The following is a 15,002-nucleotide window of genomic DNA, read 5'->3' on the forward strand; positions in this document are numbered from 1 at the left end:
AGTTAAATAAAATGATATTAACCAACCAGCAGCTTTGATGAATGCTAGTATGGGTCGTTGATTCCTAGGTGACAAAACCCCAACTCTCTGTATGTGGGGTCCAATTTAGGATCAGGTACAAAGATCCAGTGGAATAATGTTGATGAAAACACTTTACAAAATACCAATGCTGTTCTAACAACAAAAAGAGGAATGGCCTACCTTAGCTTCTTGTGTTTTAATATGAAAGGAATCTTAGCTAGATTATGACGGAGATTCTCCAGATGGGCAAGGAGTAATTTACCAATTGCTCAGCTTCCTTTCTCTGAGGTTTCAATTTCTTTGATGGTTTCTTCCTTCCACAAACATTACTGAACATCTACCATAAACAATTAGGTCCTTATCTTGATTCTCAAGGGGTGCCCAGTTCCCTTCCTTCTCCTCTCTCTCTTCTTCTCCCAAGCCAAAGTGCTCCACTATGAAAACTTCCTGCTGGATTAGGGTGCAGCACCCTCAGTCTCTTTCCGGGGTTCTACTTGGCACAGCTTAAATAAATTGGCCTTTTGAAACTTTGCGAGATATTGAGGGAGAAATCCCCCACAAAAGCACAATCACGTTTTTAAATTACAGTATTAGGGCACAGAAGACCGACCCCCCCCCCCCCCCCCCCCCCCCCCCCCCCCCCCCCCCCCCGCCAACACACACACAGAATGCTCTCCCAACTCCATCTGGATTTCAGTGCCTAAACTTCGGCCTCTTGTTCTTTCTAAGGAAACGAGTCTGTCCCACCTTTCAAGAAAACAATGAGGGCTCAGTGACATTTAAGTCCCATGCCCAAAGAACAAAGCAGCCAGTATATTCTAAGTTCTCATCCCCATAGAAACCAGGAGCACCTTTTTTTCCTCCAATTCCCCCAGGGTCAAGGGTGATTCGTTTTCAGCAAAGTAGTGATAGTGTTGCTGTTATTTTTATTACTATTCTGACATTAGTTTGTCTAATTAATAAACCTAGAGACCTTTTGCAGTATCTAACCAGTTTTGCTAAGTTCTCTATATTTCAGCTATGCCACATCTGCAAAGATCATGAAAACAACAGTCAGGGTAGGACCCATATCTCCCTGCCGCACTGGTACAGTGATCTCACATGATTTTGTTGCATTTCCTGCCAATTCTAAAAGGGTATGCAAGGCAGATATACTATTACCGCTTACCCCAAAGCGCAAAGGACGCGCCTAAGAAGCTTGCTAGCTGATGATAGAGCCTGAATTGACACTTGTTGTGGCTGACCTAAGTGAATTTCTCTTTTTTCTAAATACCTTGGTGGAATCATCCCTTTGGCAAGTTAAGAACTGCGGTCAAACTGGAGTAGCTGACTCCAGGCTGGGGGAGGGGTGTTTAGCCTTCGGGCATGTGGGCTTTGCCCCCTCCACGACGCCCAGTCATTTTGTGTTGTAATTCAGTCAAGTTGAGGGTATCTCTGGTGCAACACGTTTGCAGGGTGCCCTTGAGAATTTTCCCGGGTGATTTCCTATATTTGCCCAGCCACACAGAAAGTGACCGAAAGTGAATAGGGAAATAAGGAAACGCAAAGCACGTGGCGTATCCGAGCTCACCATTCTTGGCCCTTCTCCGGACCCGTAGCCACGCCCTATTACGACTGCGTGGGCGGCTCGCCTATATAAAGCCCGTCTCGCTGCGTTTCGTCGCCACTGTCTCTTCCTGTTTGCGGTTGCGTCTGTCGTTGTTTGTAGCTGGAGCTGCAGTGGCCGTGAAGATGGCGTCTACCAGCCGGTTAGTACGTCATGTAGAGCCCAGCCAGCTGAAGGGCGGGCGGCGATTGCCGGGGCTTGCAGGGTGGCCTCTCCCGCTGCTTCGTCGAGCAGAACGTCTCGGAGGTGCGGGGAGAGGCAGCCGGACAGGCTGGCCGCCCGGGACAAAGGCACTTCCAGACGCAGGGCTGTCAGGGCTGTCGCAGAGGGTAACGAGCCGCCGGCGTTTCTCCTCCAGCGTCCTTGGTCGTTTTCTTACCCAGGCACTATCGAATGGGGGGCTCCGGTGTCCTCAGCCCCTGGTCTCGGGTCTTTTGCGTATGATCCAACTGTCCTTTTTTCTTAAATATTCTACGGTTGTTTTTTTATCTGTTGGTCTGCCAGCCGAGGGTCCGTGAATCCTCTTCTAGAGAGCGGGAAAGGGTTAGTTCTAGGCCTTTATCCATCTGACAAAAAGTTAGGGACGTCAGCGTTGGTAAGCCTGATGGAAACTGATAGCCATCCCCGAGGCCTTTTGAAGTGGAAGCTAAGGCATTTCTGAACAGTTGATAAGTCTCCTAAAGAGATTTCTTTAGAGATGTCATCTGCATACTCCTGAAGAAAATTTTGCCTGCAGAAAATTAACGTATACTGGGAAGTTACTCGGAGAAGGCAATGTTAACCCACTCCAGTGTTCTTGCCAGGGACGGGGGAGCCTGGTCTGCTGCCGTCTATGGGGTCGCACAGAGTCGGACACGACTGAAGCGACTTGGCAGCAGCCGGGAAGTCACTAATATATTTTTAAAATGTGATGTACTGATTGATACTTACCGCAAATGCATACAGTGTCATTAGTACTCTTGCCTGGAAAATCCCATGGACGGAGGAGCCTGGTAGGCTACAGTCCATGGGGTCGGGAAGAGTCACGACTGAAAGACTTCACTTTTAGTTTTCACTTTAATGCATTGGAGAAGGAAATGGCAGTCCACTCCAGTATTCTTGCTTGGAGAATCCCAGGGGCAGAGGAGCCTGGTGGGCTGCCGTCTAAGGGGTCGCACAGAGTCGGACAGGACTGAAGCGACGCAGCAGCAGCAGCCATTAGAGACAACCTTTAATCCTGTGACATGAAAAATGCTTGCAGACCCTAATTATGTCTCTCATGATCAGTATGAGGTAGATATTAAGATCTTTGCCTAAGTGTAAACTGAGTCATGCGCATGTTGACTTTTCCAAGGTTGTTAGGGTGTAGAATCTCATGTATCTGTTTCCTGTTATCACACTTGGTAACTCATAATGTATTAAATGTATCAGATTAAGTTCTGTAGCTTCTGGAAGGCAAGGTAACTCTGGCATAATTTTTCTGAACTTGTTCTCATCTTTGGAATTGAGTTCCTGATGAAAGCCATCATCACAAAATAATAAACTTTGAGTAGTCCAGGCCCTTTCTGGTGAGTACCAAGGCTTACTACTTTATGTTACTGTATTTTTAAAAGATGGGGCAGGAGGCAGCCTTAGCTAAACTACTTGGAAACAACTCTTAAGGCCAGTGACACTTGTTTACTGATTGTAATTCTGTGATTAAATGCTCAATCATTCTATTTGGGTGTGGCTCTGTCAGGTTAGACTTCCTTGTAGGTAAATGGAGAACTAGCTTCCCAAGGACGCCTCTATATGACATTCTCCTAGGGCAGATCTACTATGAATATGGTTATATTTGGGCTTTATTATAACATGTTGTAGTAGTTAAATGTAGTAAATTCACTTGATAGATTCTTTACCAAAAAAAAAAAAAAATACATTTCCTTTGTGTGCTTTATTCTCTTCATTAAAAGAAAAAAATCTTTGAGATATTTCTTTGAAATTTTTCCTAGGATTATTGCAGTTGTCCATCTCGAGTTTTTTCTGCCAGTGAGAACAAAGGTGAATGTTAGTATTTCTGTGATAGCCCCCCCGCCCTCCGAGGAAAAGGGACAGTTACTGGGCTGTGAAACTGCTTGGTGTTCTCACTGAGAAGAACACAAATGTTGTGAATTCAGACCTAGACTCTACCACTCATTAGTTCTGTGACTTCAGGGAAATCATTCTCTGAGCATAATCTTTAAAATAGAGGTAATGCTTAATTTGAAGGGTACTGCTAATGAAGATTAATAATATATGTACAATACTAGACACATAGTAGGCACCCAGTAAAGGATAGCTATAAAATGAAGTTTGGAATTACGTGGCTTCTTAGGCAGCCTGAGTTGTTTTAATGTCAGTGGTGGTGGTTTGCTCCATTCCTTCAGTTTCGTTTCTATCCCTTACTTGCCCCACCACCCTACTCTTGTGGTTTCTCTTTTGTATTACCCTTGTGGGTTATTTCATTAAAAGTTAACTGCTTGAGCACAGTTTTATTTTGGATAGGTAACACGTGCAAATCATAAAAACCAAGAAGAAAAGTGAAAAGCAGTTTCTTTTATTCCCTCACTCCTAGCCATCTAATTCTTCTCCAGTGCAGTCATTGTAACCAGTTTCTGGGTGTTTTCCTAGTGACTTTGTGGTTTAACAAACATATGCATATAATCCTAACTTCTCTTCCTTCCAAAAAGTAGTCTGATATAAAAACTGAATGCTATCTTGCTTTTTACCTTTTTTTGTGAAGTTATTTAGCACATAGATTTTAAGTGTGCAGTTCAATTAAAAAGGGATCCCATGCACGTAGCTGTCACCCAATCAGATACCACTAGCAGCAGCAGAAGCACTCTGGAAACCTCCTTTATGCCCTCAGTCATTACCCTTTCTCAAAGAAAACCACATCCTTCTTATTAACACTATAGATTTGTTTTGCCTGACTTAAACTTTATATATAAATGCATATGTATTTCTCTGTTGTCTGATCTCTTTGGACACCAGAGATTTATTCATGTTATTGCATATGACTGTAGTTCTTTTTTCACTTTTCTCTGAAATCCCTATTTTGTTCTTTCACTCAGCATATCTTTGAGTTGTTCCCATATCATTTTTATATACATATACATGCACACAATAGTCTACTTTTTAATAGTACAAAATATATCAGTCCTTTGAATGCTGTGTGTCACATGGCTGCCCATTTTACACATTTGTAATTACAGTTACTTTTCTAACACTGTCCTTTATTTTGACACAGGTTTTTAAAAATAATTTATACTAATTTTTTAATGTTTTATTTGTTATAATTTATTAAAATATTTTCCTAGTAGAAGTTTATGGAATAAGCCTGTTGTTGTTCAGTAACTCTTCGGAACCCCATGGACTGCAGCACACCAGGCCTCCCTGTGCTTCACTATATCCCAGACTTTGCTTAGACTCATGTCTGTTGAGTCAGTGATGCCATCCAAGCATCTCGCACTCTGTCGCCCCCTCTTCCTCCTGCCTTCAGTCTTTCCCAGCATCAGGGTCTTTTCCAGTGAGTTGGGTCTTTACATCAGGTGGCCAAAGTATTTGAGCTTTAGCTGCAGCATCATTCAGGATTGATTTCCTTTAAGATTGACTGGTTTGATCTTGCAGCTCAGGGGACTCAAGAGTCTAATAAGCGTGAATATAAATTAAACCGCCATTCCCTGTTTTCCCAGTGAGAATATTCAAGATGTGTTCTGGTTAACCTGAATATGTACATTTGGGAATATGGATTATTTTATCAGTTCTTCGGTGTATATCACCTCTGTTGAAACTTACCATTCTGAACTGTGTTTGCTAGTTTGAGAAACTTTACCCAAAACCACAAATACCTGTTTACATACTTCAAGAATAGTTGATGTTGTCTTTTATATATTTATTTGTGAAGCTTGTTCTGTATTACTTCAAGTGAACTTTTTAAAAAGGGCTTATTTTCAATGATACCAGACATTTATGATTGTTAAGACACCACAGCCATAGAAATAATTATTAAATCTATGTTAAATACCTTTCATGGTTTTTAGAACTGATTTTTTCAGGTCACTTAAGGGTGATGTGTCTTCCCCATACTGCTTTATTTTCAAAATAAAGTAATAGAGCAAATTATTAATAGCACAAATAGATTTAAAAGTAGCCTTCGAAGTCATTTTTTGAGTGCTTACAAACTCAGTTCTGGACTAAATGAAATCATCCTAAGTTCAGCAGAGCCACATCTACCACCTTGGTTTGTATCCTTTTTAGGTTCAATGTACATTCAAGTTTATTATTAAAGTATCCAGCAAGTAGAAAAACACAGACTTGAAATTTATTCTCTCACCAGAGAAATAAGTGTCAAGGGTCGAAGACCAGATGGTTATATGTACATGTTGAGTGTAAACTTGTTTTCTGTTTATATTTTTAAAGCCTTCTATTTTGCAAACCAGGAACTATTCTTACAAAAGGCAGTTCCAGTAGTATCTGTTAATTACTGAGTAGGATTTAAAGTAACATAACTAGGATGTTTACTTTGAAATTTGAGCTTAAATGTATTATAAGTGTAGATGTACTGTAAATTTTTTGGGAAAATGTTCAGAATCCACCTCTTTCCCCCTCTGAAAGATTAGTACTTTGTTGCATGTTGCTTAGAAGGATATTTTAAGAAAAATTTTTTTTCATGTAGTTTGGATGCTCTTCCAAGAGTCACATGTCCAAACCATCCAGATGCCATCCTAGTGGAAGACTACAGAGCTGGTGATATGATCTGTCCTGAATGTGGCCTGGTTGTAGGTAAGCAGTTGCTATGATTTTAACTGAAAACACTATTTTGGGTATTTTGCTTTTGTATATTTTCCAAACTCTCTTTTAATGAATACATTTTACTTTTTCCACTTACAGGTAATACATATTTTTTTGTAAAGCAAATAGATTTAGAAGAAAGGAAATGAGTGAGAGTAAAGTCAGAGACACCATATTTTGCTGTCTGTAGAAACACATATATTTCATAATGTGGGGTAGGATGGAACATCTAAAATCGAAGTAATGAATCCAGAAGGAAAGGCCCTTAGTCCTTTGTTTTCTGAGTTTTTTGGCTTAAATATTTGATGCACACTTATGCATATGGAAATAATAAATAAATGTAATCTACCTTTTGTGATTTTCTTATATTTAAACATGATTTGTTTCAGAGCAATGAAATTAGATAAGCATGAATTATTTTGGGATAATAAAGGTATGTCTATATAGAGGTATTGAGTCTCATGCAAGGCCTTTTAGTCATCAAAAAAAGATTTGTTTAAATTTCATTTGCTCATACAGACTGATTTATTTATGAATTTCTAGTGTGAAATTGTTATTGCCAAAAATACTGCTTCTTAAAATACCACTTTATTCCTACTTGCTCACTAATCTAGATCTGTAGTATAACTTTAGGATAGAGATAGTCTGTTCAGAAATTTTTCTTATGGTGAGGTTGTCTCCAGCACCTGAGAGGAGGTATACTTTAAGGTTTGAAATACTCGAAGAATGAAACTGCTAATAGGATTGTGGACAGTATAACAGAAACATGGATAGTGTTATACTGTGGAAGTGTCTTGCTTGGAGGATGTGTAATATTCATCCAAATAGGGTGAGGCTGCCTCAGACCTCCAGTGGGGGTTTTTAATCATACAGAGTTGTTAGTAGGAATTGAAATCCATTTGCAATTATATTCTACTCAGTAAGCAGTATTAACAGTTAATAAGCTTATATGCTAGGCACTGTTCTAAATGACTTACATATTCACTCAGTTTTTCCTTAGTGACATCTCTGAGGTATATCTTCATTTTAGAAATGGCAGAAACTGAGGATTAAGTAGTCCAGCAGTCTAGTTCCACTGCCATAGTTCCAGTATGACCTGTCACCTATTTTTATATGGCCTGTGTGCTGAGAATGGCTTTTATATTTTTTTAATGGTTAAAAAATCAAAATAATATTTGGGGACATGAAAATATTATCAAAGTCAAACTTATAAATAAAATTTTATTGGAATATAGTCACACTCATTTGTGTATATATTGTCTGTGGCTGTTTTCATGTTGCAACAGCAGAATTTAGTGGTTGTAAAAGAAACATGTCAATGTATGGCAAAAACCAGTACAATAATGTAAAGTAATTAGCCTCCAATTAAAATTAATTAAAAAACAAAAAGAAACCTTATGTGGTCTTCTCATCACATCATACTGCCGCTCAGTGCACTACAAATCCCAGTTATAAATCTGCAGCATTTTGAGTGCCAAGCATACCTCCATACTGCAAATTTATATTTATTTATTTTGTTACCATTGCATACCCATCAAGTCAAAATGAGAAAAAAAAAAGATGAACTCTGAAGGTCATGCTTTTAAGGCTTAGTGGAGCATATGTTGTTTGTTACTGGATGAAATAGCAAAGCATTGTCCTTATCATGTGGTCCATACTGTAGATACGCCAGAAGAAGACAACTGATGTTGACATTATCAGGCTAAGCACTCATCACAGTACTGCTAACTCAGGAAAACAGTGGTCATAAAATTTAGAAAATACCAAGTAGAATATCTCATCACAGCCGAATTTCTTCACAAAAGTAAAAGAATAAAAATAAGGCTGCAGTTAAGTTTCTGAGTGGCTCATTTGTGGGCCAAACAGGGAAGATCATTTATCAATGATGAGTTATTTGTGTGTTTGTAGTAGCTGAAGAAATGTGTCCAGAGAATATAAACTTAGTTAAGACTGCTAGCCTCTCAGCAGAAACAGTTGCTTGAAGAGTTGAGGATGTTGGGAGTGACATCAGTAGTAAATTAAAAACAAGATAATTTATTTAAGTACTTTTCCTAGACGCTTGATGACTAGACAGGTGTTACTGATACTGCTGATTTGTTTACTCACAGAGTCAGTGCAGGGTTTCATAGACTGTGAATCAGCTGCATGGAACAGCTACAGGAGAAACTACTTGTAAATTAAGTTGCTAAAATACTGATTCAGTACAACCTGAAGTGGAATCTGCTAGGATGTGTAGTGCAGAAGACTTAGTTGGACAAACTTAAAAAGATTGTGAAAATGGAAGATTTTTCAAGTGTATAGTAATCCATTGTATTACTCATCTGCTATGTTGTAGAAAAGGTTTGAATTCATCATGTGTTATTGATCCATATATAATGTCAGTGGTGAATTTTATTCACCCTCATGGACTTAACTGTCATCAATTCTATAAATTTTTGTCAGAAATAGAAGCTGAGTATCTTGACTTGCCCAACCACACAGTCATTTGGTAACTTAATAATGGCAAAGTTTTTCTGTGACTTTATTAAAGCTCTTGGGCAAGGTTGAAGTTTTTCTGAGCCAGTACTGCCTTCAGCCACTACTGTTGAACACAAATGGCTTCAGAAATTAGGTGTTCCTGCAGAGTTGCTAGTGTTTATTAATAAATTCATTCTAGAACTGCAAAGGCAAAGCGGTGATTGATTACACTGTAGTAAAGCCAGTTTGACAACAAGCATTATTTAAAACATAAGTAATGTCAAATTGCTTTAATACATCTTACATAGTTTCATTGTTGTCAGAAGTTAAAACAAAAACTAAAATTTTAATTCCCACCCAAATATGCAGTGGATATATTTTCCAAACTCAAACTTTAATCAGTATTTTTCAGACCAGGATACAAGTGCAAAGGAAATTTTCATATTTTAAAACTGCTTAACTGCAATTAAGGAGCGTCTACCTAACCTTTAATTGGAAATGATTTTTTAATCTACAGTGTAATGACATGTTAAAAGGTAGATATCAGAAGAATGTAATAAAATTCTGTAAATGCCTTCCAAGCAGTGAATATGCTCTATTAGAAATGCTTGTGGATTAATATCAGTATTTGATTGTACTTGTCTGCATGAGGGAAGACATTTTTAAAAGTAAGATACGTAAAATTTTTTTAATATAACACTGACAGATGACCATTTGTAATCGAATAAAAAAATTTTTTTTTAACGGTAGGGAACACTAACTTTGAACTCTGATTAAGTGAAATGTTATCCCTTCAAAAGAGAATTCTTTTACTCCCAGTATTAGAAATTGTATTATAACAAATTATATTTGGTCATTATTATATTTTTAACTTACTTAAAAATTAGTGGATTATTCTCTTTTTGTTCAATTACCTATATATATATAATATACATATATATTATATATATATATAAAAAATAATAACCTCAGTTTGGCCTCTGGACCCACAAAGCCTTTATAAAATGTTTTCTATGGCCCTTTACAGAAGATGTTTGCTGACCCCCCAAGTTAAATGAGAGCATTCTAATTCTTCCCAAGTATTAAGATTGAATTGATAATATGTAAGAGTGAGACAGAGACAGAAGATGAATTAGAATTTCAGTTTCTTGGTTCTAAAATATTGTATTATATTTCCAGTCTTTCCATCAGCTTCACTTCTGCTGTAACTAGCAAGATAGTTGGATAAAATTAAGTAATTGGAGAAGGAGGATATAATTCTCAAGTCTTACATTCTTTTAAGTAGTGCTTGGAATCCTAAATTTTACTTTTTTTTTCTTATCTCAAACCAAATTTTGCTTTATTATTATTATTGAACAGCATCAAAAATGGTATTTTTCAATCTAACTATGTAGGCTAAATTTTTATTTTTCCAGTTTATTTGGCTGCATCAGGTCTTAGTTGTATCACACAGGATCTTTCATTGTGGTGCACAGACTCTCTAGTTGTGGCACTCTCTCATTGTGGCTTTCCTGGTGGCTCAGATGGTAAAGAGTCTGCCTGCAGTGCAGGAGACCCAGGTTCGATCCCTGGGTTGGGAAGATCTCCTGGAGAAGGAAATGGCAACCCACTCCAGTATTCTTGCCTGGAAAATCCCATGGATGGAGGAGCCTGGCAGGCTACAGTCCATGGGGTTGCAGAGTCGGACATGACTGAGTGACTTCACTCCTTCACTTCACTTCGCTAGTTGTGGCATGTGGACTTAGCTGCCCTGTGATGTGTAGGATCTCTGTTCCTGACCAGGGATCAAAACCATGTCCCCTGCACTGCAAGCTGGATTCCCAACCACTCGACCACCAGGGAAGTCCCCAGGCTAGATTTTAAGGCCTGAAAATTTTGAAGTATAATCTGATTAAACTTTTCTGTATATAGAAATACCTGTTTGTGATGCTGGGTTTCCTGACAAAGTATAACAAACTTTTGTTTTAACATACACAGTAGCCCCATTCACAAGTAAGGTGATTAAATGTATAATATGATGTCCTGCAAGTGAAGAATCAGACAAGGGGAGGCAAGCAAGAAGGAGTCTGCAAACAGAAAGTTCCATTTTGCTGATGTTACCATCAGTCAAATTATGTTGAAAATAGTTTAATTGATCATGACTTTCCATGGGTCTAAATTTTAAAAATACACATATGTACACATATACAGAAACATATATCATTGTCATATATTAATAATAAATTAGATTTCCATCATCATTTTGATTTAAAGGCATATGCTCTTCTCTTGTCAGCTCAGTTCAACCTTTATCTCTAATACTTTGGAGATAGGGAAGAAATTAAGCTGGGCAAATATTCTGTAGTCCACTGAGGGCATAAAATTTGTAACTTTTTTAACATTTGAGATATTGATGTTCATAGTGATTTATATTTAGATAGCATCATCATGTGTCTACTAATAAATAATTTTGGTGTACACAGTTTGATTATACTTGCCGTGAAATTTTACATTGCCTGAAAGTTTTTAGTTTTGAGGTTATAACATTTATTGAACAAGCACTTTGAATAGCTTTTTGTTTAAATAGTCACCCAGACAACTTTAGAAACAAGCTCAATTGTTTCTGGACAACTCTGTACTTAATATTTAATATTAATGTGTTCTTGAAACTTAGGGCATCCCATTGTCGCTGCTGCTGCTGCTAAGTCGCTTCAGTCGTGTCCGACTCTGTGCGACCCCACAGACGGCAGCCCACCAGGCTCCCCCGTCCCTGGGATTCTCCAGGCAAGAATACTGGAGTGGGTTGCCATTTCCTTCTCCATCCCATTGTCACTAACTCCCTTTAATTTCAAACTCAAGACCGGATAATGCTTAACTGTCATTTTTGGAGCTGTATTGTACCCCTCTACTGAGCCATCAAGTAAGAGCGCCCATTATTATTATTTTTTTCTTAAGTGAAATAATTCACAATACAAAAGTTTTGTGTGACATAAAATACCTCTTTTGAAGTCTCTAATAACACTTCTCACTGTCCTTCAAGCCATCATTCATAGGCTACGTGAGCCCCATCACTCAGTCTTAAAACCAGTGCCACATATTTTAGGACTTTATTAAAGCAACATCATACTTTGTGGAACCAGTTTCTGGTTTCAGTTACATGATGGACCACTTTAAAATTTAGTGGCTTGTAACAGCCATTTAATTTTGCTCAAAATTTTATAGGTCATTAATTTGGGAAGGCTCACTTAGGCCACTGTTTCAGCCCTAACTGGACCTGGAGGGTCCACTTCCCTAATGGTTTCTCACCTGCATTTTGGTACCTTTCTGCTTCTTGACCTCCCTATGTTGAAGTGTCATCCTCTAAAGCCTTTCCATAGTTGTATTAGAATAGCTCATACATGGTGGTTGGTTGGTTTCTAAGAAAGATATCCCAAGAGCAAGTGTTCTGAGGGAGAATGGAAGCTGGACTCAAGTAGTTAAGGGCTGTGCCTTGAAACAAGATCACTTCTGTATTCTGTTAGTCACAGCAGTCCTAGGACCTGCCTAGACTGGAAGGGGAGAAGAAATGGCCCCACCTCAGTGTGAGGGTAGTGAGTGAAAGTCGCTCAGTCATGTCTGACTCTCTGTGACCCTGTGGACTATACAGTCCATGGAATTCTCCAGGCCAGAATACTGGAGTGGGTAGCCATTCCCTTTTCCGTGGTCTCTTCCCAACCCAGGGATTGAACCTAGGTTTCCTGCATTGCAGGCTTATTCTTCACCAGCTGAGCCACCATGGAAGCCCCAGTGGGAGGGTAACAAGGTCATATTCAGAAGAATATACGGATGGGAGATGATATTGCTGCTATCTTTGGAATATACAATTTGATGTCCTGTTTAATTTTTCCCCAGTATTTAAATGGTTGTGTAGTATTTAGTCTCTCCTATAATTTAGATTGTGTCCAATTTCTTTTTAGCTGTTTGTAGAACTGTTTAACAACATGTAACAGTTTAGTTGACATTTGAATTATAAGATTGTTATTTTAGACATTTGAAGTATTATTGTCATTGGCTGTTTTGTCAGTGACCCTTAATATATTGCTAGTGATCACTCAAATAGGGCCAATTTTTAAAGCAAAGCTTTGTTATTTCTACCATGAAACTGTTGGCTCCAACAGCACTGTGGATTCCCCCCCAACCCTGTGTGATTATGTCACTTTAAAAGTTGAGCACTAGGTGGCAGTATAATCATATTTAGATTATCAATTTGTTCATAAATCTGACCTTGTACATTGTTTATATGTGACTTATAGGCTGTAAAGTATTAGTAAATTATCAAGACTTTTATAAATTAGGATTTCACAATGAAGTCTTATATAGAAATAGTGTTATCAACTTAAAGCCACTTTTTGAATACCATTTAAAAGAGAATTCCTTCATTTTTCTTAAAAGTAATGTAAGGAAAACACTGGAGAATAGTTTCAGTTCAGTTCAGTCACTCAGTCGTGTCTGACTCTTTGTGACCCCATGAACCACAGCACACTAACCCTCCCTGTCCATCACCAACTCCTGGAGTCCACCCAAACCATGTCCATTGAGTTGGTGATGCCATCTAGCCATCTCATCCTCTGTCGTTCCCTTCTCCTCCTGCCCTCAATCTTTCCCAGCATCAGGGTCTTTTCAAATGAGTCAGCTCTTTGCATTAGGTGGCCAAAGTATTGGACTTTCAGCTTCAACATCAGTCCTTCCAATGAACACCCAGGACTGATCTCCTTTAGGATGGACTGGAGGGACCTCCTTGTAGTCCAAGGGACTCTCAACATTCTTCTCCAACACCACAGTTCAAAAGCATCAATTCTGTGGCACTCAGCTTTCTTTTTTTTTTTTTCATTTTTTTTCTTTTCAGCTTTCTTTATAGTCCAACTCTCACATCCATACATGACCACTGGAAAAACCATAGCCATGACTAGACGAACCTTTGTTGACAGAGTAATGTCTCTGCTTTTTAATATGCTGTCTAGGTTGGTCATAACTTTCCTTCCAAGGAGTAAGTGTCTTAATTTCATGGCTGCAATCACCATCTGCAGAGATTTTGGAGCCCAGAAAAACAGCCAGCCACTGTTTCTATTGTTTCCCCATCTATTTGCCATGAAGTGATGAGACCAGATGCCATGATCTTAGTTTTCTGAATGTTGAACTTTAAGCCAACTTTTTCACTCTCCTCTTTCACTTTCATCAACAGGCTCTTTAGTTCTTCTTCACTTTCTGCCATAAGGGTGGTGTCATCTGCATATCTGAGGTTATTGATATTTCTCCTAGCAATCTTGATTCCAGCTTGTGCTTCTTCCATCCTAGCGTTTCTCATGATTTACTCTGCGTAGAAGTTAAATAAAGCAGGGTGACAATATATCGCCTTGATGTACTCCTTTTCCTATTTGGAACCAGTCTGTTGTTCCATGTCCAGTTCTAACTGTTGCTTCCTGACCTGCATACAGGTTTCTCAAGAGGCAGGTCAGGTGGTCTGGTATTCCCATCTCTTTCAGAATTTTCCACAGTTTATTGTGATCCACACAGTCAAAGGCTTTGGCATAGTCAATAAAGCAGAAATAGATGTTCTTCTGTAACTCTCTTGCTTTTTCGATGATCCGGCAGATGTTGGCAATTTGATCTCTGTTTCCTCTGCCTTTTCTAAAACCAGCTTGAACGGAAGTTCACGTATTGCTGAAGCCTGGCTTGGAGAATTTTAAACATCACTTTACTAGCGTGTGAGATGAGTGCAATTGTGCGGTAGTTTGAGCATTCTTTGGCATTGCCTTTCTTTGGGATTGGAATGAAAACTGACCTTTTCCAGCCCTGTGGCCACTGCTGAGTTGTCCAGATTTGCTGGCATTTTGAATGCAGCACTTTCACAGCATCATCTGTTAGGATTTGAAATAGCTCAACTGGAATTTCATCACCTCCACTAGCTTTGTTCATAGTGATGCTTCCTAAGGCCCACTTGACTTTTCACTCTAGGATGTCTGGCTCTAGGTGAGTGATCACACCATCTTGATTGTCTGGGTCGTGAAGATCTTTTTTGTATAGTTCTTCTTCTGTGTATTCTTGCCACCTCTTCTTAATATCTTCTGCTTCTGTTAGGTCCCTACCATTTCTGTCCTTTATCGAACCC

At 38.8% G+C, this 15,002-nt stretch overlaps 1 protein-coding gene across 1 annotated transcript in view; it reads left to right on the forward strand.

Annotated features, from left to right (window-relative positions):
• The first annotated feature begins 1,638 nt into the window (after positions 1–1,638).
• GTF2B (general transcription factor IIB) overlaps positions 1,639–15,002 on the forward strand; it is a 31,390-nt gene continuing 18,026 nt past the window's right edge. The window contains exons 1-2 of the mRNA XM_043877436.1: positions 1,639–1,769; positions 6,303–6,409. Of these exons, the coding sequence (XP_043733371.1) occupies positions 1,753–1,769; positions 6,303–6,409 (124 nt within the window). The 5' untranslated portion in view covers positions 1,639–1,752. The remainder of the gene's footprint in view (positions 1,770–6,302; positions 6,410–15,002) is intronic.

The sequence above is a fragment of the Cervus elaphus genome, chromosome 20 (genome assembly GCF_910594005.1).
Source record: "Cervus elaphus chromosome 20, mCerEla1.1, whole genome shotgun sequence".
In the NCBI taxonomy this organism is placed as follows: Eukaryota; Metazoa; Chordata; class Mammalia; order Artiodactyla; family Cervidae; genus Cervus; species Cervus elaphus.